Source organism: Chiloscyllium plagiosum, unplaced genomic scaffold (assembly GCF_037043375.1).
Source record: "Chiloscyllium plagiosum isolate Xiang-an unplaced genomic scaffold, Cpla_swu_hap1 HiC_scaffold_50, whole genome shotgun sequence".
Classification (NCBI taxonomy): domain Eukaryota; kingdom Metazoa; phylum Chordata; class Chondrichthyes; order Orectolobiformes; family Hemiscylliidae; genus Chiloscyllium; species Chiloscyllium plagiosum.
Window position 1 is genome coordinate 53929049 of NW_028270188.1, and position 26864 is coordinate 53955912.

General features: G+C 50.8%; 1 protein-coding gene across 1 annotated transcript in view; it reads right to left on the reverse strand.

Annotated features, from left to right (window-relative positions):
* Positions 1–288: 288 nt before the first annotated feature.
* LOC122544709 (aryl hydrocarbon receptor nuclear translocator-like) overlaps positions 289–26864 on the reverse strand; it is a 38911-nt gene continuing 12335 nt past the window's right edge. Inside the window, exons 8-19 of the mRNA XM_087985043.1 lie at positions 26376–26461; positions 26141–26214; positions 24606–24740; positions 23139–23213; positions 20424–20575; positions 16639–16699; positions 15882–15987; positions 14821–14923; positions 12559–12700; positions 9366–9531; positions 8349–8488; positions 289–6271 (exon numbers count right to left, since the gene is read on the reverse strand). Coding sequence (XP_087841169.1) covers positions 6182–6271; positions 8349–8488; positions 9366–9531; positions 12559–12700; positions 14821–14923; positions 15882–15987; positions 16639–16699; positions 20424–20575; positions 23139–23213; positions 24606–24740; positions 26141–26214; positions 26376–26461 — 1330 coding nt within the window. The 3' untranslated portion in view covers positions 289–6181. The remainder of the gene's footprint in view (positions 6272–8348; positions 8489–9365; positions 9532–12558; positions 12701–14820; positions 14924–15881; positions 15988–16638; positions 16700–20423; positions 20576–23138; positions 23214–24605; positions 24741–26140; positions 26215–26375; positions 26462–26864) is intronic.

Below are 26864 nucleotides of genomic sequence, written 5' to 3' on the forward strand. Positions count from 1 at the left end.
TAACTGGAAATACACATCATTCACTCAGGACAACTGAACAAAATGGTCATGTGCAGAAGGCATTAATATCACTGCCAGTCTAAACAAGGAATCTACCTGCACACTCTATGTCTCACCTTGTTCAGCATCTCATACAACCCTGGTAGTGCAGCACCTCCCTAGCAACCTGCATCTGCAGGCTCATGTCTGCATGTTAGGAGCTAAAGCCCACCATTCTCTGAATCCAGGGGACGCCCTGGGTAGAAGGGCATGTTTCAAAATCAATAAAACAGGAAACACAAGCAAAAGGAGTATCTCATTTCTTTATTAATACATGATGGAAAGATTAACAATGTTAATCTGAATAAATAAAAAAGAGAAATTAAAAACATGTACAGGTAGTAAAGGGAGACACGACAGAAGGTTAAGGAGGGGAGAGAAGTTCATTGTATTTCTACAAGAGTAGTATCCAAATAAGGAGAAAGTGAGGACTGCAGATGTTGGAGATCAGAGTCAAAAAAAAAGTTCTGGAAAAGCACAACTGGTCAGTTAGCATCCAAGGAGCAGGGGAGTCAGCGTTTAGGGCATGAGCACATTCCTGACGTAGAGCTTATGCTCGACTCCTGCTCCTCTGATGCTGCCTGACCGGCTGTGCTTTTCCAGCACCACATTTTTCGACTAGTGTCCCAATAGTCAACTTTGAACTCTTGATGTGAAACTTTACATGATGCCACGGTTCACAGCCCAAACAGACACATACAGCTCACCCCTCTCCCCGCCCCATATCATGAACCGTACACTTGCAGAATCGTCCAAACACAGAGAAAGACAGATAAGCGTGTGAGGGGCTTGCCCTCTAATTACAGGAGGGTCACAGCCAAACGTACGCAAGGAGAGATTGCCAGGAACAGCCTGGGCTCAGGAGACGACCCATGCGATGGAGGCCGCTGACCTGACCATGGCAGAGACAGGGTACCAGCCTATCACATATGGCACCTCACCCTCCACCCTAAACAAGCTGCCCACTTCCTTCATACTCACTGATCTGCATCACCTATGCACAAAAGGAGTTCCCCAGTATTGAAAATGAGGACGGAAGAAAAAATGATGAGTTGCACAGATCAGGTGGGGGGAGCGGTTTGAGAGAGGCAGCAGACAAGTAATCCTGGGATTACATCCCACTGTCGCAAATGGAAAAATACAAATTCCCGCCTCCAACTCTACTTTGATTTAGTCCCCTCTCCTCTCCCTGGTGGCTCAGTGGTTAGCACTGTTGCCTCACGGAGCCAGGAGGGTTCGATTTCACCCCCTCGAGGTGACTGTCTGTGTGGTGTTTGCATATTCTCCCAGTGTCTGCGTGGGTTTCCTCCCAGTCCAAAGATGTGTAGGTCGGGTGAACTGGCCATGCTAAATTGCCCATAGTGATGGGTGCATCGGTCAGAGGGAAATGGGTTTGGGTTACTCTTTGGAGGGGGGGGGTGGACTGGTTGTGCCGAAGGGCCTGTTCCCACACTGTAGGGAATCTATCAAAACCCCTCCTCACTTTTTTCACAAATGTGGCCCTCATCAGGATTCATAAAAACCGAAACAACTGCGGACGCAGAAACAAAAAAAACAAAGAAACCACTGGAAAAGCTCACCAGGTCTGGCAGCACCTGGATATTCCTTGGTATCATCAGCTCTGGAGAATGGGTCACCAGAGCAGAAAACTCAAGTTAGATTTCTCGCCACGGCTGCTGCCAGACCTACTGAGCTTTTCCAGTAACTTCTGCTTTTGTTCCTCATAGGACTTTGTTAATGTTTCACTAGCCAATGGGTGCCTTCCTGGACGTGGGAAGTATAACATATTAGCACAATGATGGCTTTTCACGGTGTACACACACACGCACAGGTGATTTTGGGAAAATCATACGCACTACTGCTTTGGGCCTCCCTTTAGGGTCAGTGGTACTGTGGGGTGGGGTGGGGGGGGATTATAAACGGAAGACTCAGAGAATCTCCTCATTCTAAAAGGACTGGCTCTGAGGTAGCAGAGTGCACTTACTGTGACGAGTTATTTAGACTCAGCTTGCGATGGTGAGGGGGGGGGATGGTGAGGGGGGGGGGATGGTGAGGGGAGATGGGGTGGGGGTGAAATCAGGAAGACTTTTCCCTGGCACACAGGTGATGGGATTGAAATGCGAACAGAGACGGAGAAAGGATTTGGCAGGGCGTAAGGGAGAAACTTGCTGGGCTGGAGTCCAGAACAAGAGATGAGGGGTGGGGGAAGGTGGAGTGGTGGGTGGCTTTTTGGGCGGGGGGGGGGGGGGGTAATGGCATAACCACTTCTTCACACGAAGGAAAAAAGGGGGGAAAAAGTTGAGATATGAGGACTGGGTCCACAAATACTGGAGATCAACTGAAATAAAATGTCAAGTCTGAGGTGAACAGATGGTTTAAGATTTTATTTTTATGGCAGATGCATTTACTTTGTTGGGGGAAAAGGGGATGAAAGGATACGGAACCAAGGTGGGTAATTGGGAGTGGTAAGCAGATTGGATAGCAGAATGGCTCTGGAGCAGAATGGCCTCTGCTGTGTTGACACACCCCTCAGTAGTGACCCCCATGATAAAAATCAGAGACAGAAAACCAACTTTCATTGTTACAAGGAAGGATATTATTAAGCTGGGGAGGGTTCAGAAGAGATTTACCAGAATGTTACTGAGAATGGAGGGTTTGAGCTTTAAAGAGGAGAGGCTGAACGGGCTAGGCCTTTTTTCACTGGAGTGTTGGAGGTTGAGGGGTGACCTTAAAGAGGCTTAGAAGGGTACATATAAAATATGAATAGCAAAGCTCTTTTCCCGACAGTTTTTCAAGACTGGGGGCATGTTTTGAAATCTTGCTCCTCTCGCCTTCAAAAGGACATGAGTGGTAATTTTTTTTTGTTTTAGTGGTTGGCAAGTGGAATGAACTTCCAGAGGAAGTGGTGGATGTAAAAGCAGTTAATGTTTGGAGGGATATGGGCCAGGAGCAGGCAGGTAGGACTAGTTTAGTTTGGGAACACGGCATGACCAAAGGATCTACTTCCATGCTGTGTGACTAAGTACACATCCTTCACATCAAGGTGCAGTTCATCGTTGCCTCCACCACACCCAAAGTTGCACAAGTGGAAAAGCTTCACCTTTTCCTTCTTAAACAGAAGGGTGCGAGTGACCCAGTCTGTCCGATTTGTTTTTAAAAATGGCACACCGACAGATTTCACTATCACTTTTAACTGGTGCCTACCACAAGATCTATTTTGCTGACAAACATTTGAGCTCCAAATACTGTGAAGGGCTCAAATATTGACAGACTCCCTACAGCGTGGAAGCAGGGCATTCGGCCTGCTGAGTCCACATCGACCCTGCTGAACAGCATCCCAACCCCTTACCCTACTTCAAACATCCTGCACTTCCCATGGTTAACCCACCTAACCTGCACATCCCTGGACGCTATGGGGCAATCTAGGATGGCCAATCCACCCGAACCCACACAGCTTTGGACTACGGGAGGAAACCAGAGCAGCCGAAAGAATCCGATGCAGATGGGAGGGGGGAAGAGAATGTCTGTGAGGAGTTTACACAGTCACCTGAGAGTGGAATAGAACCCGGGTCCCTGGTGCTGAGGGGCAGTAGTGATAACCACGGAGCCACTGTGCCACGTACGGTGGTCCACGGGGTAGAAGTAAACAGAGGGGCCATTCCCCACTGCAACAAGGATAGGCTCGAGGGGAATAGGAGCATGCACTTCGGGGGGGGGGGGGGGGGGGTAATTAAAATACAGGTTCTCTCCTTAGATGTCAAAATTCTGCCAATTAAATATAGGTTTGCAGAACATCCAATCCAGTTTTCCCATGTCACCTTGCTCCAAGCAACCGGCTGTGTCTGCACCATGTCCTCAAAACAGATTCTCTTGCAGCAACAGAAGGACTGCAATAGGCTTGACTGAGCAGAAAATATTGTACAGAGGTCAGTGGGCCAGCATGACAAACAGACCAGAGAGACCCGCACGCACACAGAGACAGAGACGCACGCACAGACACACGCGCACATGCACAGAAACAGACAGACACACGCACACATGCACAGAAACAGAGAGACACACGCGCATACGCACAGAGACAAACAGAGACACATGCGCACACAGACACACAGACACACACACGCGCACAGAGACACTAAGAGACATATGCATACACAGGCAACAGTTCCTTCTTTGCTGCTGCAACCCCTTACTATATCTTTTTAATATACTTTCATAGAAATATTCAAACTGTCCCTTCCGTAACCCACCAGGCCCCCCCCGCCCCCCTTTAGGAAACTAATCTGACATATTTACAAACGAGGAAACAGTGAAAGACCCAGTGCTTCCTTCAAGACAGATGACAAACATGATTGCTCCTGAACAAGTCACAAGTTTGATAAAAATCTATGTTACAGCATTAAAGAAAATACAAACATTTGTGCACCAGATCGGTCTGAAAAACTCATCAGGTTCTAATAAATGAAAACCTTCCAGACTGGCGCACAGGTCAGTGTGTTACATACACAGATTACAAGTCCTTTTTTTTTTTAGAAAAGCTATTTAGAAAGTCCCGTCACATGAGAAGTTTAAAAAATAAAACAGGTCACTCCTCCTCGATGGTGCGAAACACTCGCAATCCTGAAGAGGTCATGCTCTCATTTGGGGGTCAGGGGTCAGGCAAGATTCAGGGACCCCTTAAATCCCTGTTACTGCATTTCCTTCCGTTTTTGTTAAAAGGGAAAAAAAAATGGTACAGTTTGTGCCAATTTTGCTCTCCTGGGATCTTGAGCTGGGAAACCAACCTGCAGCTGCCAATGCTCCACGTCAACTCTTGACCTCCGAGATCAGGCAGACAGGGGAACATTGTCTGGTCCATCTTTTACAACCACAGGGTTAAGTCACACCGCATACTGACCGGGCCAGTGAGAAGGGTGGAAGCGCCTGTATTTTGTCGGAGAGAGGGCGGTTTTGTGGAGGGTGTAAGAGCACATCAAATTCCCGAGGTGACAGTGACCACCCGCCATCAGATGAGACGGAATTTGGTCGGTGAAGTTACTGGGGGAGGCCTCTCCCCAAGCACAGGGCCCGAGCCAGATGTCCCCACCCACTTGACCTCAAAGGGAGCCAAGAGAAAAAGGTTATCCCCACACTCGCGGTGTGTATGAGATCTCGGGGGGAGGGGTCCCGCAAAGCAACACTGAGCTTTAAAATTCATTCTCACCCCCTAAATCATCCTGTTAAGGAGGGGGGGAGGGGGTGGAGTACCATTAGGGAGGACTGTCCGGGGCTTTCGTCCACTGACAAGGAAGTGCTCACCGACACAGCTCCAAGCCAGGATGATGTGTGGAGCTCAGAAGGGAATTCTACAGATAGTGGGGGTCCCCGTGCCCTTGTCCTTGGAGAGGGTGGGGGAATCTGGAAGGTGCTACTGAAGGAGACCTCACTGCAGTACATCCTCGGCGGGTACGCACCACATCGGCAGACAGCATGGCGACCTGCACCCAGGAGGAAAAGCGCCCCATCGTCTATCAGGGGACCGCTCTCCCCCTGGGGCAGGGGGAGGGGGTGAGAGAACACACGCCGCAACGGTTTTGCGTGCAGCCTCCTTGGCATGAACAGAGACAGGCAGAGGTGATCGTGCTTTCCTGCTTTTAACTAAACACCCCCCCCACCCCTCCCCGGAACAAAAAGCAAAAGCTTTGAAACACTACCCAAGCGCAAGACCAAGCAGGAACGTACACTGACAACATCAGCATCAGTGCTCCATAGAGTCTCACCTGGAGTCCTGAATACAGGCACAGAGCAAATACCAAGCACGGCTTGGAGCAGAGGGAAATGGAGACTCCCCGCTCCGGATACACATAGATGCATCGTGTCCTCCCGGTGGAATTCCGACCAGGCCGGAGCACTGGACCACAAAGAATAAGCTTCCCCGAATTCAGAAAGAGAGTGGGGGTTCACGGGACAGGACGGCTGTCTCCCTGCTGGAGGGATGCCCTTCGCCTTCTCTGCTCAGTGCCGACAGGACAGTGGGTGGGTGGTGGAAACACCTCAGCCGCGTCACAGTGTACAAACGAAATGCTCACAGGGGTTCGGAGGGAGGGGGGAAGAGGGGTCGTGGGAAGACTGGATGTGTATTGGCAAGGTTTCCCTTTTCCGGTTACTCCGAGAACGAGGGGAAGATGGGGAGTTCCGAGAACTCATCGCTGTTGTAACTGGTTCCCTGCTCCTCGTAGATTGACAGCATATCCTGAAACAGGTTAAGCAAAACAGGGGGGGGGGGGGGGGGGGGGGAAAGAGAGAAAATAAACATTACACATGGCTCGCTCATGCACTTCGACTCTCCTGCATTTACGTTTCCACCCCTTCCCCTTGGTTAACTGGCAACAGAGCAAGCAAGCAGCCACTCTGCCCTCTTAAGCCTGTTCTGCATCATTCAGTCGGGTTACCACCTCTCCCTCCAATTGCACAACCTCGTGCAGCCTGGTAGGCAGCCTCCCTCCCTGTGACAAGCTCCAGGAAAGGAAAGGTCTGCATTTTCTCAGCACTTGGGGAGCCCAAAGCACGCCACAAATGGCAGCCATGCGGCACCCCTCTCGCCCAAACTCAGCAGTTGCTGGCAACATCGTCTGGAAGCTGGGGGGGGGGGGTGGGCAGCCGTTTGGTTACAACGGCTCTGGTGATATGGATGGCAACGGCCACACAGAGGGCACACTGTAAGATAAGACAAGACTCTTGGCACACAGGAATCCATTTGGCCCACTGCTCCCGTGCCAGCTACCAGGTAACATCAGTGGGCTGGTGACACAGAGGCCGTCAGGCTTCAGGGGTGGTGGGGGGGGGGGGTGGGAGACACTGTTTCCAATCCCACCTGGTGGAATTGAAATTCAACCGAAACAAATCTGGAACTGGAAGCTATGCTCGGGGATGGCGGCACTGACAAATGCGATCAATTTGGGTAAAAAAGGCCCCAACGGCTGGGCAGGGGTCACTAACGGGGGGGGGGGGGGGAAATAAACTCACCACCTATACCTGGTCTGAGCCTAGATGTGACTCCAGACCAATCCAATCCATGTCTATTGCACAGTGATAGGCCATTCGGCCTGATGGGTTGACTGCCCTCTGAAATGGTGCCGAGCGAGACTCGGATTGAGTGGCGGTTGAGGGAAAGCCAGGCAACATTGGTAGCCCGCAGCAACGACACCCACAACATTAAGAGTACCCCGCCCGATACCCACTGCCCTATTCAGTCCACAGCCTCTATGAATCTTATCGCTTAGTTATCTGGAGGACTCTCTGAACCTTCCTGCTGAATCTGCTCCCACCGCCCTATAAGGTGGCCTGTCCCAGATCACAACGCCTTGCCTCTCCTCACCACCAAGCATCTGGTGGCCGCCACCTCCGATTCTCTTTGAACTGTGTCCCCGCCAGTGACCGACTCTCCTGCCGTGGAGGATACACACAAAAAAGAATCACCCTACACCAGGTTATAGTCCAACAGGTTTACTTGAAAGCACCACCTTTCGGAGTGCCACTCCTTCATCAGGTAACTGTGACGAAGGATCAGAAGACACAGAATTTATAGCAAAGGACTATTGTCATGTCTACTTGGATATATTGAACAAACCTAGATTGACGTTAAGATGAAGGATTTAACAATATTCTAGTTTTGTTTAATTTATCATTTCAGTTGCATGACACTAATCTTTTGCTGTAAATTCTACGTCTTATGATCCTGCCCACGAGCTATCCGGACAAGGAGCAGTACTCCGAAAGCTTGGACTTCCAAATAAACCTCAAGATTAGAGTGGTGCTGGAAAAAACACAGCAAGTCAGGCAGCATCCAAGGAGCAGGAAAATCAAGGTTTCGGGCAAAAGCCCTTCCTCAGGGATCTCTGAAGGGCTTTTGCCCGAAATGTCGATTTTCCTGCTCCTTGGATGCTGCCTGACCTGCTGTGCTTTCCCAGCGCCACTCTGATCTCCAGCATCTGCAGTACCCACTTCCGAATAAACCCGTTGGACTATAACCTGGTGTTGTGCGATTTATAACTCTGGCGAAAGTGGGTACTGCAGACGCTGGAGATTAGAGTGGGTGATGGAAAAGTACAGCATGTCAGGCAGCACCCGAGGAGGAAAAAAAAATCGACGTTTCGGGCAAAGGCCCTTCACCAGGGATGCTTTTTAACCCTGTCCACCCCGGTCCAACACTGGCTCCTCCACGGTCACGACACAGTCTAGTCGCGCACCCCTGCAACCCCCCCCCGGTGATTTCAAATCTGCCCCGCCTAATCGCGCGGTGGGCTGTGTGCGCAGCGAGGACTGCTCACCGGAAACACCTCGGGCTGGCTCTGCTGTGCGTGCTGTTCGCTGGACGCCTGGGAGTGATGCTGTCCCTGCCACTGAGGCCACACCGAGCCTCCGTCCGCGGGCCGGCTCTGGAACGGTGAGCCTGTCTGCCCAGCTTCAGCTGCCCAAGGTTTTGGGAAGGAGAGAGAAAATAAATAAACAAGCAAACAAATAGATAAAGCTCGCTCTTTATTAAAAGCGAAAGCAGCAATTCCGCTCGTGGGGCAGAACGAAACAACGGTAAAAGGAAAGCTGACACACACACGGTCTTCACGAGGACTGTAGGGGTTATTAGAGAGGGAAAAATAACGATTCGCAACATGGGTACGTAGCAACACGACAGGAGAGCACAAGGAATGCCGATGTAAAATCGGCCCAATCCGTAGTTAAATCGTGTAGTATCTGGCCATTCAGCCCGACGGGATCGGTGCTGGCCTTTATGATGCAACCCAGCTTTCTGCCACTAGCCCCTCTATTTCAGTGTGAATTGGGCAGGCACCAACACACGGATTTTGAGGGGGGGGGGGGGTCTTGAGGGGAGAACAGGCACCAGAGATGCACAGGAGGAAGTGAGGACTGCAGATGCTGGAGATCAGAGCTGAAAATTGTGTTGCTGGCAAAGCGCAGGAACGAAGGAGGGCTCATGCCTGAAACGTCGATTCTCGTCGTGCTCCTCGGATGCTGCCTGACCTGCTGCGCTTTTCCAGCAACACATGTTTCACCAGAGATGCACAGCTTTCTGTCTCAAACTCGTCAGGATGGAATGTAAGATTGCCAAATATCTAAGCAGTCGGGGCTAATCCATGCTCTCTGGCCGTGGTGTGGGGTCAGGAGGGAGACAGTGAACGGCATTCGATTGGGGCGGGGGTTTGCTCCTCTCTCTGCAACTCGGAAACATGGAGCAGAGCGGGGAAAGAGAATTATAATCCTCGGCACAACACAGTGGGCTGAAGGGCCTGTTCTAGTTCTATGTTCTAAGAGCAAGGTTGGTTACCTACCGAAAGCAGACGTGCGGTTAGCAAGGGATGGGTAGGCGGTGCCTCCTGCCGTGGACGTGGCTACAGGGCTGGCAAGGGGGCTGAAGGAAGCAGTGTTGGCCGTGAAACTCCGGTTGGCTGCCATGCCAAACTGGGGCGACTGCGTCTTTGCCCCCTGGGCTGCTATCTGCAAGAAGAACACACAAGACAGGAGGTTAGGGGGGAAAAAGGCCATGGGGCGGAATGGTGACTCATCTCACAGCGTCACCATCACATGAAACCCCACTGCCAGTTCATACAGTCAGAGAGATGTACAGCACAGAAACAGACCCTTCGGCCCAATGTGTCCATGCTGACCAGATATCCCAACCCAATCCAGTCCCATTTGCCAGCACTGGGCCCATATCCCTCCAAACCCTTCCTATTCGTGTCCCATCCAGATGCCTTTTAAATGCTGTCATTGTACCAGCCTCCACCACTTCCTCTCGCAGCTCATTCCACACACACATCATCCTCTGCGTGAATAAATTGTCCCTCAGGTCCCTTTCCCCTCTCACCCTAAACCTATGCCTCTCTAGTTCTGGACTCCCCCACCCCAGGGAAAAGACCTTGTCTATTTACCCTATCCATGCCCCCTCATGATTTTATAAACCTCTATAAGGTCACCCCTCAGCCTCCCACATTACAGGGAAAACAGGCCCAGCCTGTTCAACCTCTCCCTTTAGCTCAAATCCTCATGTCATACAGACCCTTCGGCCCAACCAGTCCATGCCGACCACAATCCCAAACTAAACTAGTCCCACCCACCTGCTCCTGGCTCATATCCCTCCAAACCTTTCCTTTTCAATGTCTTTTAAGCGTTATAACTGTACCCGCGTCCGCCATTTCCACTGGGATTTCATTCCACGCACGAACCACCCTCTAAAAACAAAAAAGGCCCCTCATGTCCTTTTTAAATCTCTTTCTAGTCTCACATTAAAAAATGTGTGCACTAGTTTTGAATTTACCTCCCCTACCCTAGGGAAAAGCCCTTTGTCATTCACCTTAACTATACCCCTCATTAACCTCTATAAAAAAGGTCAGCTCACAACCCGCCCACATTCCACTGAAAGAAGTCCCAGCCTATTTTTAAATAGGTCAAGCCCTCCATTCCCAGTAACATCCTGGTAAATCTGTTCTGAACTCTCTGCAGCTTAATAACATCCTTTCCATAGCAGAGTGGCCAGAACTGAACTGGCCCCAAAGTCCTGTACATCCTCAACAGGATGTCCCAACTCCTATACTCTAAGAGTGAGTAATGAAGGCAAGCGTGCTAAACACCTCTTGACCACCCTGCCACACACATTTCAAAGAATGATGTACCTGAATCCCTAGGTCTCTGCTCTACAACACAACCTATAAAGCCTGCCTTTGTTTGTTTTACCAGAACGCAATACCTTGTATTTATCCAAATTAGAGGCCATCTGCCACTCCTCAGCCCATTGACCCAATCAATCAAGATCGACTTTCCTGCTCATCCGATGCTGTCTGACCTGCGTTTTTCCAGCTCCACATTCTATCGACTCTGACTTGCAGCATCTGCAGTCCTTACTATCTCTTTGTAATCTTAGATAACCATCTTCACTGCCCACTCATGGCTAAATCTCCTTAATTTGCCTCCCGCAAAGATACAACACCAGACCCTAAATCGATCCAGTCGATTTCGGTAGCTCGGTGGTTAGCACCGCTGCCTCACAGCGCCAGGGACCCAGGTTCGATTCCAGCCTCGGGCGGCTGCTGGTGCAGAGTTTCCACATTCTCTCCAAGTCTGCGCGAGTTTCCTCCAAGTACTCTTTTTTTTTCCCCCACAATTCAAAGATGTGCAGGTCATGTGGGTCAGCCATTCCTGATTTTGCCCGAAATGTCGATTTTCCTGCTCCTCGGATGCTGCCTGACCTGCTGTGCTTTTCCAGCACCCACTCTGATCTAAACAGCCAAAATAAAAGCCCCATTACATGTTGGCTGGGTGGGATGCTCTTCAAGGATCGGTGCAGGCTTAATGGGCCGAATGGCCTCCTTCGGCACTTCTTGATTCTCGAGGCTTCCTTCGTGGCACCAGCACCCAGCGAGGATCTTTGACTTGCAAAAACCACAGGAGTTAATCCAGAACCCACTGCGGTCAAGGCGCCAGTCAGTCAGTCAGTCAGGAGCGCGAGGAAATACACCCCACATGCCTGGAAGCTCCATCAATTGTGAGGTTCAACACCACCCAGGACAAAGCAAAGCTCCATTGTAACGCCATCCACCACCTTTAACTACCACTCCCTCCCTCACTGCAGCAGCAGCAGCGTGCACCATCCACAAGAAGGTACCGTCACGCCAAGACCGCACCTTCCAAACCCAGGACCTCTACCCTCTACAGGGGCAAGGCCAGCAGATGCAAGAGAACGCAACCCCAGCCAAGCACCACCCAGATTTGAATGTATGTCAGCCGCCCCTTGATTGCTCAGGAGTCAAAATCCTGGAAGTCCTGCAGTGCCGTTAGGAAGGTGCATCTACACACCACTCGGTTCTGAGCGGTGACTCACCACAACTTGCCCCAGGGTAGGGCAAGTCTAGCTAGCGATTCCCGCAGAGTTACAGAGTTGTACGTGGACACAAACCCTTTGGTCCAACTTGTCCGTGACAACCAGACATTCTGCATTAATCTAATCTCACACGCCAGCACTTGGCCCATATCCCTCCAAACCCTTCCTATCCATGTCCCCATCCCAGATGCCTTTTAAATGTTGTCATTGTCCCAGCCTCCACCACTCCCTCTGGCAGCTCATTCCATACACGTACCACCCTCTGTGTGAAAAAGTTGCCCTTCTGGTCCCTTTTAAATCCTTCCCCTCCCACCTTACACCTGTGCCCTTCGAACTTTGGACCCCCTACCTCAGGCAAAAGACTTTGTCTATTCGCCCTATCAGTGTATCCTCGTGATTTTATAAATCTCTATAAGGCCACCCCTCAAGCCTCTGACACTCCAGGGAAAACAGCCCCAGCCTGTTCAGCCTTTCCCACATCAACGAACCAACTTGCAATTGATCCTTTTGGGATCACGTTCCACAATCCTGTGATCCCAAGGCAAGGTTACAGGGATCGGGAAGGCAGGGACACAAAAAAAAACAACAGCACGATGCCGGAAGCTCACCAGGAAATTTTTTTTTTTAAAAACAAAAGGCGTCCAAACCTGCGCTGGGAACGGCGGGCGGCTTCCACTCCAGGTGTTGCCGGTAACTTGACCACTGACCGACTGCCGTGAGATCTGAGCCAGGATCTGCCCTGCCGACGCCGGCTGCTGGACAATGTTCACAGGAGCCACCATGGTGGCGCTGTCGGAGAAGGGCGGAGGAGCGGTCAGAAGCAGAGGCAAGACGCCGCGGCGCAGCGCAACACAAGACACCAGCACCCCCCGCGTGCCCTCACTACAGTCTCCACGCGTTTCGGGACCAACGAGGGGGCTATGGAGGGAGATTTGACCTGCACGAAACGGTTTGGGGAGGGGCTTCCGCTCGCGGACGGAGAGAAGCCGGAGAAGTTCAGCTCATTCTCCTCTGATCTGGAGGTGCCGGTCTTGGACTGGCGCAGACAAGGTTAGAGGTCACATGGCACCAGCTTAGAGTGCAACAGGTTTGTTTGAAATCACATGCTTTCGAAGCACTGCCCCTTCATCAGGTGAAGACTGGTGTCGTGTGCTACACAGTGGCTTAGTGATTAGCACCGCTACCCCACGGTGTCAGAGACCCGGGTTAGATCCCAGCCTCGGGTGACTGCCTGTGTGCAGACTGAACATGCTCCCTGTGACTGCATGGGTTTCCTCCGGTTAGGGTGGATTGGCCATGCTAAATTGTCCCATAGTGCCCAGGGATGTGTAGGTTAGGGTGGGTTGGCCATGCTAAATTGTCCCATAGTGCCCAGGGATGTGTAGGTTAGGGTGGGTTGGCCATGCTAAATTGTCCCATAGTGCCCAGGGATGTGCAGGTTAGGGTGGATTGACCATGCTAAATTGTCCCATAGTGCCCAGGGATGTGCAGGTTAGGGTGGATTGGCCATGCTAAATTGTCCCATAGTGCCCAGGGACGTGCAGGTTAGGGTGGATTGGCCACGCTAAATTGTCCCATAGTGCCCAGGGATGTGCAGGTTAGGGTGGATTGGCCATGCTAAATTGTCACATAGTGCCCAGGGATGTGTAGGTTAGGGTGGATTGGCCATGCTAAATTGTCCCATAGTGTCCAGGGATGTGCAGGTTAGGGTGGAATGGCCATGCTAAATTGTCCCTTAGTGCCCAGGGATGTGCAGATTAGGGTGGATTAGCCATGCTAAATTGTCCCATTGTGCCCAGGGATGTGCAGGTTAGGGTGGAATGGCCATGCTAAATTGTCCCTTAGTGCCCAGGGATGTGCAGATTAGGGTGGATTAGCCATGCTAAATTGTCCCATTGTGCCCAGGGATGTGCAGGGGTGGATTGGCCATGCTAAATTGTCCCATAGTGCCCAGGGATGTGCAGGTTAGGGTGGATTGGCCATCTAAATTGTCCCATAGTGTCCAGGGATGTGCAGGTTAGGGTGGATTGGCCATGCTAAATTGTCCCATAGTGCCCAGGGATGTGCAGGTTAGGGTGGATTGGCCACGTTAAATTGTCCCATAGTGCCCAGGGATGTGCAGGTTAGGGTGGAATGGCCATCTAAATTGTCCCATAGTGTCCGGGATGTGCAGGTTAGGGTGGATTGGCCATGCTAAATTGTCCCATAGTGCCCAGGGATGTGCAGGTTAGGGTGGATTGGCCATGCTAAATTGTCCCATAGTGTCCAGGGATGTGCAGGTTAGGGTGGATTGGCCATGCTAAATTGTCCCATAGTGCCCAGGGATGTGCAGGTTAGGGTGGATTGGCCATGCTAAATTGTCCCGTAGTGCCCAGGGATGTGCAGGTTAGGGTGGATTGGCCATGCTAAATTGTCCCATAGTGCCCAGGGATGTGCAGGTTAGGGTGGATTGGCCATGCTAAATTGTCCCTTAGTGCCCAGGGATGTGCAGGTTAGGGTGGATTAGCCATGCTAAATTGTCCCATAGTGCCCAGGGATGTGCAGGTTAGTGTGGATTGGCCATGCTAAATTGTCCCATAGTGCCCAGGGATGTGCAGGTTAGGGTGGATTAGCCATGCTAAATTGTCCCATAGTGTCCAGGGATGTGCAGGTTAGGGTGGATTGGCCATGCTAAATTGTCCCGTAGTGCCCAGGGATGTGTCGGTTAGGTGGTTTAGCCATGGGAAAATGCAGGATTTGGGAAAGGGTGGGATGGTCTTCAGAGGTTTGGCGCGGACCCGATGGAACACCCGTCCTGCTTCCGCGCTGCAGAGATTCTACAATTCTATGGCAGCACATTCGGCTTTTAGGCACATCTCCATCTGCAGCATCGGGAGGCACTTCTGTCTACCGCGGGACACAACAGATACCTGAAGTTCTGTGTGGGCCGTGCTGATGGGAAGGAGGTCCCCTGCTGGAAGATCTGCTGAGTCCCGGTACCCGGCGTTGAGGGAATCACCTTACTCTGTTCAGCTGCATCAAGGCAAGGAAATGATGGTCAACACACACATCAACTGACTGACTGCAGCGGAACAGAGTACTCCGTCGGCCACCTGACCTCCCGAGGCATTTCACAGAAACAAGAACAGATAAAAAAAGCACTATAGGGCACCGCTTCCATCACCTCTAGACTTTAGTGCAGACACAGCTAACGTTCTGGGGACCAGAGCTCAAATCCCACTATGGCCGAATTTGAATTCAATAAAATTCTGGAATTATGAGTCTAATGATGACCATGAATTCCTTGTTGATTGTTGGGAAAACCCATCTGGTTTACTAATGTCCCTTAGGGTGTGGAATGCATTGCCAGCGGTGGTACTAGAGTCAGATAGGTTGGTGATGTTCAAGCGACTCTTGGATAGGCACATGGACGCTAATGAAGTGAATGTAGGTTAGTTTGAACTTAGAGTAAGATAAAAGGCTGGCACGACATCAAGTGTGTCTACTGTTTTATGTTCATCTGCCTTCCTTACCTGGTCTGGCCTACATATGACTCCAGACCCACAATACCTCTGGCAGTCAATGCGAGCCCAGCTACAGACATCCTGCGGGTGAATAAAAAAAAAAAAAGAACTGGCTGTGGCGAAGGGCTGTGGCGAAGGCAGTGCAACAGCCAATTTGCAGAAAGCAAGCTCCTGCTAATGACTACAGATGACCCAATGTAGGTCAAAGGACAAACATCTGCCCCCAGTACGTTAGAGAGAACTGCCTATGACCCCCCCACTCCCGAAACCACCCACCCACTATGCTCTTCTTCCAAACACAGGTGGTGTAAGAATCACTGGGGGAGGGGGTTAGTTTAATGCTTCACTCCCAAAGCTGCATCGATCCACCTCCCTTGACGACAACACCACCCCCACCCCAATCGCCCCGCCGTTCGCAAACATTTAACAAGACCAACAAGAGAGAGGCCACCGAGCGGCTTGCTTGCCTGTGGGAAGGGCAGAGTAGATTTCGGTGTAGCGCGGGTCGGTTTCCTGACTGTACAAGGGCTCTGCTTTGCTGATCGGTTTTGTGTGCTCCGACGGTGCGGCAACCTAGGAGGATCAGATTAAATCATGGCCGGCTCAAAGCGTGGTCAACGTGCCCACCTGCTTCCCCTGCCCCCAAAAGAACAAAACAAGTCGAACAACCGCAGGGAGACGTCGCTCGGGACGGCTGGGACGCAGGCGGATGGACTTGTATCACGCCAACCCGCTTTGACACCCCTCCGGTGTAGCTGCCGGAGAGAGGAAATGGGGGAAGTCAACCACGTCCCCGCTCCCCCAGCCCCAGTTCGATTTCCTGAAGCACGCCGTGGAGTGCAGGCAGGACTCAGTGTAAGAACAGGAGGCTGCGCTGGTCAGAGCCAGGCTTCTGGAGAGGAAGTTCCCTGCTGATGGCTCTTCCTCTCTGGTCACACCGGGGAATGGGTGGGGGGGGGGGGGGAGCAGCCCTCGTTCGGAGGGCCAGCACAGATGCGACGGGGCCTTCCTGAGCCAGATGGGAGAGAACAGTTCAGAGATTGACCCGAGGCTGACATTTGCTACACTCCAAGTGCCTGGTCTACCCGACAGCCTCGTTCAAAAATCAGGAGGCGGTGGCAGCGACGGTGGTGGTGGCGGGACGGCTGCGACCAGCATCCACTGGGAAGCTAATAAGCAGTCCGAGATGGCCAGGGTTGGAGACTGACACAGATATTCATTTACCTGGGAATGTTCATAGCTGAGATCTTCTTGCCCAGCGATGGCAGGAGGCTGCTGCAGGTGCCTGTGGGAACAAATCCATGCCCATCACTTGCTTCAATGTAGGACAGAATAGCATACCTCGAAGTCATTCATGCAAACATCATGTTATGAAGGTGCGGAGGTGTACTGTGCCTTTAAGAGAGCTGAAAAGCTAGCAAGGACTGACAAAGCACACAGAATCCTGAACAAAGGAAGAATGTACCACTTGGGAAACAAATAGCTTGCAGCTGAGTTGCCATGAGAAAACAGATTCAAATTCAGCCAGTTTAAAATTATGCCCCAAGATACCAAAATCCAATCAAATTTGAATAATATTAAAACCAATGAAACAATCCAATGTTTTTGGGAATAAAACAGAGTAAAGCTGTCTATATACTTTTTGGAAGTGTGGTCTCCTTTATAATGGAGGAGAAACACCAGCCATATTGGCCAAAGAGTGTGGCGCTGGAAAAGTACAGCCGGTCATGCAGCATCCAAGGAGCAAAAGAGTCGACATTTCCAGCATGCACTCTTCATCAGGAATGAGTGATGAACTCGATTTGATTCCAACCTTGGATGACTGACTGTGTGGAGTTTGCACATTGATAGAATCCCTACAGTGCGGAAACAGGACCTTCAGCCCATCAGTGTTTACTGAGGAGAAGGACATGCAAGATATAGAATGTAGGGAAATAGATGGTGACATCTTGAAAAATGTCAAAATTACAGAGGGGGAAGTGTTGGATGTCTTGAAACGCATAAAAATGGATAAATCCCCAGGACCTGATCAGGCGTACTCTAGAACTCTGTGGGAAGCTAGGAAAGTGATTGCTGGGCCTCTTGCTGAGATATCTGTATCATCATAGTCACAGGTGAGGTGCTGGGAGACTGGAGGTTGGCTAACGTGGTGCCACTTTTTAAGAAGAGTGGAAAGGACAAGCCAGGGAACTGTAGACCAGTGACCAACTTGATTGAGTGTTTTTTTTGAAGGAGTAACAAAGAGGATTGAGGAGGGCAGAGCGGTGGACGTGATCGATATGGACTTCAGTAAGGTGTTCGACAAGGTTCTCCATAGGAGATTGGTTAGATCCCTTGGAATACAGGGAGAACTAGCCATTTGGATACAGAACTGGCTCAAAGGGAGAAGACAGAGGGTGGTGGTGGAGGGTTGTTTTTCAGACTGGAGGCCTGTGACCAGTGGAGTGCCACCAGAATCGGTGCTGGGCCCTCTACGTTTCATCATTTATATAAACGATTTGGATGCGAGCAGAGGTACAGTTAGTAAGTTTACAGAGGACACCAAACTTGGAGGTGTAGTGGACAGTGAAGAGGGTTACCTCAGATTACAACAGGATCTGCGCCAGATGGGCCAATGGGCTGAGGAGTGGCAGATGGAGTTTAATTCAGATAAATGTGAGGTGCTGCATTTCGGGAAAGCAAATCTTTGCAGGACTTATAGACTTAATGGTAAGGTCCTGGGGAGTGTTGCTGAACAAAGAGACCTTGGAGTGCAGGTTCATAGCTCCTGGTAAGTGGAGTCACAGGTAAATAGGATAGTGAAGAAAGCGTTTAGTATGCTTTCCTTTATTGGTCAGAGTATTGAGTACAGGAGTTGGGAGGTCATGTTGCGGCTGGACAGGACATTCTTTAGGCCACTGTTGGAATATTGTGAGCAATTCTGGTCTCCTTCCTATCGGAAGAATGTTGTCAAACCTGAAAGGGTTCAGAAAAGATTTACAAGGATGTTGGAGGATTTGAGCTATACGAACAGGCTGGAACAGTTTCCCCTGGAGCGTCAGAGGCTGAGGTTTATAGGTTTGTAAAATCATGAGGGGCATGGATAGGGTAAATAGACAAGCTCTTTTCCTTGGGGTGGGGAGTCCAGAACTAGTGAGGGCATAGGTTTAGGGTGAGAGGGGAAAGATATATATATTAAAAAAAAGACCTAAGAGGCAACTTTTTCCACGTAGGGGGTGGCAGGTGTATGGAATGAGCTGCCAGAGGAAGTAGTGGAGGCTCTTATAATTGCAACACTTAAAAGGCACCTGGATGGGTATATGAATAGGAAGGGTTTGGAGGGTGATGGCAGGTGGGACTAGATTGGGTTGGGATATCTGGTTGGCGTGGACGAGTTGGACCGAAGGGTCTGTTTCCATACTGTACACTGACCCTCCAACGAATGATGCCCAAAACGTCGCCTCTCATGCTGCTCGGATGCTGCCTGACCTACTGTGCTTTTAGAGCACCACACCTTTTGACTCTCCAGCGTCTGCAATCCTCACTTTCTCAGAGCCATTTCGGTCAAAGTAAACTCGGCAAACTGTAACATGGAGAAGGACCCAGACCATCAGGATGATCCCTGGCATGGAGGGACTGTCATATAAGCAAAGGTTAAACAGTTAGGACTCTACCCACTGGAGTCAAGAATGAGTGGTGATCTCATTGAGAGAGATAGGAATCTTAAAAAGGCTTCACAGAGTAAGTGCTGAGAGGATGTTTCTCCCCTCCTGGGAAGAGTCTAGGACCAGAGGGCAATGTCTCAGAATAAAGACTAAGGTGAGGAGGAATTTCCTCCCTCAGAAAGTCAAGAATCTTTGGAACTCCTCGCAGAACGCTGTGGGGCCAGACTCCTTGTGTATATTTAAGATTCTTCATGAGGCAGGGAATCAAGGGAAAAAGGGTAGGCAAGTGGACGCGAGAAACTGAAAGAACTGCGGACACTGTAAATCAGAAACAAAAAACCAATTGCTGGAAAAGTCCAGCAGGTCTGGCAGCACCGGTGGAGAGAAATCAGAGTTAACGTTTCGGGTTGAGCGGCCTTTCCTCAGAACAGTTCTGAGCAAGGGTCACTCAACCCAAAACGTTAACTCTGATTTCACTCCGCAGAGTCTGCCAGACCTGCTGAGCTTTTCCAGCAATGTCTCGACACGAGGAACATTTGATCAGCCATACTCCTGTTGAACAGTAGTGCAGGCTTGAGGGGCCGAATGGCTTACTATTGTTCATGTTGCATAGGCGGTTTTTTGAAGCGACGTTGGTTGAGAAATAGTGACCCAAGGGAGAGCATACTCGTTTCCACTCTGAAATGCCCACCAGTTTTCTCTTCACCTGAGGAGGCAGAAGGTTTGAACCAATTCTAATCTACTCGTAGTTCAATCCCAATCGCTGAATTAGCTCCTCTCTCGGACTACACTGACCTCTACGTGCTTCCACCCCTTAGTGTTCCTCTGTATGTTGAAGAATAAGATTAGCCAGACTCCCTCCACCTGAATAATGGCCCAACCTCACCTCCCAGCAGGCACAGACATCAGATCAGAAAAGACTTGACCAGTGGCATACTGGTAACCCAGAGGACACACGCTCGAATGTTAATTCCATGAACAAAATCTGGAATTGCAAGCTTGTCACCGAGATGGTAAGAACCACCAAATGTCGGGGTTAAATTAAAAAAAACCTCATCTGGTCCACTCCCTGGCAAACGAAATACGGTGCCACTGTCTGGTCTGGAACTACACGTGACTCCAGACCCCACAGCAATGGGCACAACTTTTCCTCAACAGCACTAACAAGGCCCTCAGTTCAAGGGGCAATTGGGCACAGGCAAAAAAAAAAGCCAAGGCTTGTGATCGATCCCCCGCCCCGCCACCCCAGGAGAAGCTGTTCAGACTTAAATACCAACACCAGGCGCCAACGCTCTCACAGACAACGTTTAGCCCCCCAAGTGGAGCAATCCCCTGGCCTTCAGGTGGTTAGATAGTGGGACGTACTTGACATTGGTGTTGGTGCAGACGATGTACTCGATGTCATCGGAGTATGGGTTCTGGAAGGTGAAGCTGCTCGTCCTGATCACCACCCACTCCCGGCTCTTGGTCTGGAACCGGAACATGACCGACAGTACCTGGCCTTTCAACGTGACCACCTGCAAACAGGAAAGAGGGAGACAGCCGAGTAAGCCAGAGGTACTGCTGCGCTTTGCAAGCAGGTCACCCCACTACAGGAAGGATATCATTAAAGCTAGAAAGAACGCAGGAAAGACCAGACGGTTTGAGTCATAAAGAGAGGCTGGGGCTTCTTTCTCCTGGAGTGCAGGTAACCCAAGGGTAACCTCATAGAGGTCTAGGCGAGGGCCATCGACAAGGTGGGCAGCCGACAGGCTTTCTCCTGGGGTTGGGGAGTCTAAAACTAGATGGCAGAGGTTTGTGGTGCAAGGGGACAGGTACACAAGGTTCCAGAGGGTGGTGAGTGTCTGGCACAGGCTGCCAGAAGTAGTGGAGGCGGCTGATGTAATTTGGTCATTTAGACAGGTAGTAGTTAATTGTGAAAAGTGGGCGGCATGGACAATGTCAGTCAATGGGCCGGTTTCCATGCTGCAGACTTGTACAATTCCAAGTCTGTCAAAGCCATCAGGCCCGAAGGCACCAGCAGGTGACACCCAACCGCTTGGAGAGCTTGCGCGCACCCACTGGCCTGGAGTCGATGGACTTCTTCTTCTGGAAGTGCAGACACTGGGGGGAGAATGTGCAAACTCCATACAGACAGACAGTCAGGTCCCTGGCACTGTAAGGCAGCAGTGTTAACCACCTAGCCACTGCACTTTTCTCCTCTGTGTCTGTGCTGTTTTCCTTCAGGTTCCTCCCACAATCCATTGATGTGCAAGTTAGGGTGGATTGGCCATGCTAAATTGTCCCATAGTGCCCAGGGATGTGCAGGTTAGGGTGGATTGGCCATGCTAAATTGTCCCATAGTGCCCAGGGATGTGCAGGTTAGGGTGGACTGGCCATGCTAAACTGTCCCATAGTGCCCAGGGATGTGCAGGTTAGGGTGGACTGGCCATGCTAAATTGTCCCATAGTGCCCAGGGATGTGCAGGTTAGGGTGGATTGGCCATGCTAAATTGTCCCATAGTGCCCAGGGATGTGCAGGTTAGGGTGGATTGGCCATGCTAAATTGTCCCATAGTGTCCAGGGATGTGCAGATTAGGGTGGAATGGCCATGCTAAATTGTCCCATAGTGTCCAGGGATGTGCAGGTTAGGGTGGATTGGCCATGCTAAATTGTCCCATAGTGTCCAGGGATGTGCAGGTTAGGGTGGATTGGCCATGCTAAATTGTCCCATAGTGCCCAGGGATGTGCAGGTTAGGGTGGATTGTCCATGCTAAATTGTCCCATAGTGCCCAGGGATGTGCAGGTTAGGGTGGATTGGCCATGCTAAATTGTCCCGTAGTGCCCAGGGATGTGCAGGTTAGGGTGGATTGTCCATGCTAAATTGTCCCATAGTGTCCAGGGATGTGCAGGTTAGGGTGGATTGGCCATGCTAAATTGTCCCGTAGTGCCCAGGGATGTGCAGGTTAGGGTGGATTGTCCATGCTAAATTGTCCCATAGTGCCCAGGGATGTGCAGGTTAGAGTGGATTGGCCATGCTAAATTGTCCCATAGTGTCCAGGGATGTGCAGGTTAGGGTGGATTGGTCATGCTAAATTGTCCCGTAGTGCCCAGGGGTGTGCAGGTTAGGGTGGATTGTCCATGCTAAATTGTCCCATAGTGCCCAGGGATGTGCAGGTTAGGGTGGATTGGCCATGCTAAATTGTCCCATAGTGCCCAGGGATGTGCAGGTTAGGGTGGATTGGCCATGCTAAATTGTCCCATAGTGTCCAGGGATGTGCAGGTTAGGGTGGATTGGCCATGCTAAATTGTCCCATAGTGCCCAGGGATGTACAGGTTAGGGTGGATTGGCCATGCTAATTGTCCCATAGTGCCCAGGGATGTGCAGGTTAGGGTGGATTGGCCATGCTAAATTGTCCCATAGTGCCCAGGGATGTGCAGGTTAGGGTGGATTGGCCATGCTAAATTGTCCCATAGTGCCCAGGGATGTGCAGGTTAGGGTGGATTGGCCATGCTAAATTGTCCCATAGTGTCCAGGGATGTGCAGGTTAGGGTGGATTGGCCATGCTAAATTGTCCCATAGTGCCCAGGGATGTACAGGTTAGGGTGGATTGGCCATGCTAATTGTCCCATAGTGCCCAGGGATGTGCAGGTTAGGGTGGATTGGCCATGCTAAATTGTCCCATAGTGCCCAGGGATGTGCAGGTTAGGGTGGATTGGCCATGCTAAATTGTCCCATAGTGCCCAGGGATGTGCAGGTTAGGGTGGATTGGCCATGCTAAATTGTCCCATAGTGCCCAGGGATGTGCAGGTTAGGGTGGATTGGCATTTGGCATGTGCAGATTTACATAACTCAATGGGTTGAACAGCCTCTGTCTGCACTACAGGGATTTTATGATATTAGACAGGCACTTTATAGGAATAAACTCTCAGGGATAAGAGGGAGACCACTATCCAAGTGGGAATGAGACTGACTGATCACTCTACATCTGGCCAGCACAGACCTCCAACAGGACAAACAACTGCTTTCTGCCTCATAATGAATCTCGTGCTCACATAGACATATCCCTGAATGGTTTCCAAAACCAGAGGGAGACATTACCTGCTGAAAGCTGTCTTGTAAAAGTCCCTTATCCTCTGGGTGGGCGAAATCCACAATATCTTTCCCCAACAACTCCTTTGAAACAGAACAACGGAAAAAGGAAGAGAGAGCGGGGGGGAGAAGTGGGAGAGATAAGTAGATAAGTATTTTTGCTGAATGAGACACGTTCATGCGATCACAAAACAGGAATGGGAGCAACAGTTGGGCTCCCATTGCTATTGGCAGAGCAGAGTGTACCACACGAGTACAGCTCCTGTTAACCCACTACCAAGCCCAGTGTGCCAGGCGTTAGTCTTGGGACAAACCTTATTCTTGTGCCAGCATTACAAAAGAAAAAGAGGGTGGAGAATCCAACATGGGTCATCCCAATATTGCAGCTTGCGGGATCCTCCTATGCCCAAACTGACTGCCATTTGATTGGCTGCATTATTGTCACATGGTACAGGGAGAAGTTTTATTTTGCCTGCAGTACGAACCATACAGAGTGCTTCAGGGGAACAGGACAGAGCGAGGAATACAATGTTTTGGCTGTGGAGAAGGTACACAGCGAGGGAGATCAACATGTAAATTCAGAGTTTGAGAGGTCCATTCTGAAGTCTAACGACAGCGGGGAGAGCACGCGGTGTCCACCAACACCCTGGTGTTGTTCAGGGAGAGGTGGGCGCCGCGGGGAGTGGAGTGCATTATTTCCCCCTCCAACTCTATTTTGATTTAATCCCTGCCCTCCCCTTCACTGTTTGATCACACAGCATTGCCCTTTGATGCGAAGGGCACTGCCCACTTGGTTGTTTCTTTTCTACCTGGTGGTGGAAATTGAATAAAGGTTCGTGCTCCTTGTGAGACACAGTGAAATACACGCCTGCACACATACAACATGGATGCGGGGGGGGGGTTGAGGACAATAAGCACTATTGCAGTTAGGCGGCAGTGTGGGGAGAAGAAAAAACAACAGCGGAGAAAAAGCTGCTCTTGAATCTGCTGGCACGTATGTTTTTCTATTTTCTGCTCAACAGAAGGAGCTTGGAAGAGATTGTAACCAGGGTGGGAGGGGTCTTCGATGACGCTGGCTGCCTTCCCGAGGCACTGAGAAGTGGAGACGGAGTCAGTGGATGGAAGGTTGGCTTGCGTGCGTGATGGACTGGGCAGCTGCCATACCAAGAGCGAGAAAATGGGAAGCATCTTCATGGACGGACAATGACTACACTTTACTGAATTCGAAGTGCCCACAAGTCGCTGGAGGAATACACATTCCTCATTCCTTGCTGCCTTTCAAATGCAGCCGCTGGGGCCTTTTTCTCTGGTAGGGTAGGGTGCGTAACTGGCATCAGAGCCACTGCAGGCAGGTTAACCATCTTTGCCAGGAACGCCCCTCCCTCCACCCGCCTGACCCCTCAACCAAGGGGCAAGAGACCACCCGACACCAACCAGCTCAACAGCAGGTCAGCGGGGACAGGCGCAAGGACCTACCTGAGGCTGGTAGCCGACCGTGCCCAGGCACCGGTGATCGACGAAGGTGAAGACGCCGTTGGGGTTGTGCCTGGAGAGGAACTCAACAGGCACGGCGTTACCCTTCATGTCCAGACAGCTGGGAGAACTTGTGACCTTACCGAAACGACAGGAGGTAGAGGTTTCCAAAAAAAAACAAACCAATGATTAGACGTGCTCGGGATGCACACTGCCCATCACTTCATGAACGAGTGTCAGAAGGTCAACAAACATGGAATCCAACATGCACACATTCCCTTCGCCCCCCCTGCCTCCCCACATCAGTGATGCGGTACTGAGGGACAGCTTGCACTGAGCTCTCGCCATATCCCGGGATCCAATATTGATCCCCAAACCTACATCTCCAAGTACAGTGCAGTTTTTATTATAAATTCATTTACATGGTGAGGGTGCGGCTGGCTAAGCCAGCATTTATTGCCCCATCCCTAATTGACCAGAGGTCAGTCAAGAGTCAACCACGTTACTGGGGGTCTGGAGTCACGTGTAGGCCAGACCAGGTAAGGATGGCAGTTTCCTTCCTTGAAAAGGACATTAGTGAACCAGATGGGATGTTCCAACAATGAATTAATGGTCATTAGACTCTTCACTCCAGATTTTTAATGAATTCAAAATTCCACCATTTTTCCGTGGCGGGAAACCAACCCAAGTCCCCAGAACATTCCCTGGGTTTCCAGATTAACAGTCCAGTGATAATCCCACTAGGCCATCACCTTCACCCACACAGTACCCACCCCCCCCACCAAGTTCCTGGGATCTTGCTGCACGTCAAATGGCTGATGGGCATTTCAAAAGCACTTCCCCACACTCTCCCCTCATCCCTTCATTCCTTGCAAGATTAAGAATTTATCAATCTCAGCCTTGAAGACATTTAATGTGCCGGTCTCCTCTGCGCTCCGTGGCAGTTGGAGCACCCGATGGGAACAGGAGATGCTACTGAATTGAGTGTGAACGTTACTTTGCCATGAAACATCCATGACGTTGGATCCCAATCCTCATCACAGAGGCCAATCATCCAGTCACAGGGCTGGGCCCATTGAAATTCTCCCAGAGTAATTTCACAGCAGATAATCTAAGCTCTGACAAGGTCACCCTCCCTCCCCTTAACAATGCCACATCCACTTCAACGCGTAGCACTGATCATTCAAACACCACCACCACTCCCGCAAATGGGATTAGATTAATTTAGGACATCAGTTCAGCATGGACGAGTTGGACCAAAGGGTCTACGACCATGCTCTAGAACAACTCTGAGAAAGTGAGGACTGGAGACTAGAGTCAAAAAGGTGTGGTGCTGGAAACGCACAGCCTGTCAGGCAAGCACACCCCCACATTCATGATGAAGAGCCTACGCTTGAAACGTCGACTCTCCTGCTCCTCAGATGCTGCCTGACTGGCCGTGCTTTTCCAGCACCGCACTTTTTGTCGAAGACTGTAGCGTTGGCAGGCATTGCCCTCAGCCACTTTCAACACGAGTCCAAGGCAGGCTCTGGTCTTACCTGCAGACGTCCGATAGCCACCAGGCAAAACTTGTTCCCTTGACCGTCTGGTTCATCGTCAGGGAGCGTCACACCTGAGAAACAACGACAACAGCCACGGTTCAAGATCCGCTTTCTCTACCCATTCCCCTGCGACCTGCTCCCCACAAACCACCGGCAGCCCCCACCTCACTCTCCCATAACCTGCAGCCTCGGCGCCAAATCGAACATCCACACAAACCGGGCGCAAACTCACCTGCGGGAGGCCAGGCTTTTATGTAACCTGTGCAGTGCACGACCACATACTGAGTCTCTCCTTCTTTGACTGGACCTAGTCCGTTTCTGGGAACAGGATGAAAGACAGGAGTGTGAGGAAATGAGGATGGTAGGAAATATCCCACAAAAAAAAAAACTGCTTCGGGCCGGAACGTCAACACCTCTATGCCAAGGATATATCTGGCGATTTCCCTTCCACAGAAGGGCTCAAGCCTCTCAAATCCTTTAGGGTGACGGGGGAGATGATCAAAACGTCCTTACAGGAGGCGAGCATCACTGGCTGGGCCAGTTTTTGCTGCCATTCCCGTAATCGCCCCTCCAGGTGGTACCAGCAAGCCACCTGCTGTAGGGACATCTAGAATAAGTTTAGGGAGAGTGCTCCAGAATTTTGGCCCCAGTGACACTGAAGGAACTTCTCCGTACACTTCTAAGTCAGGATGGCGGAGGGGCTCGGAGGGGAGATCACAGG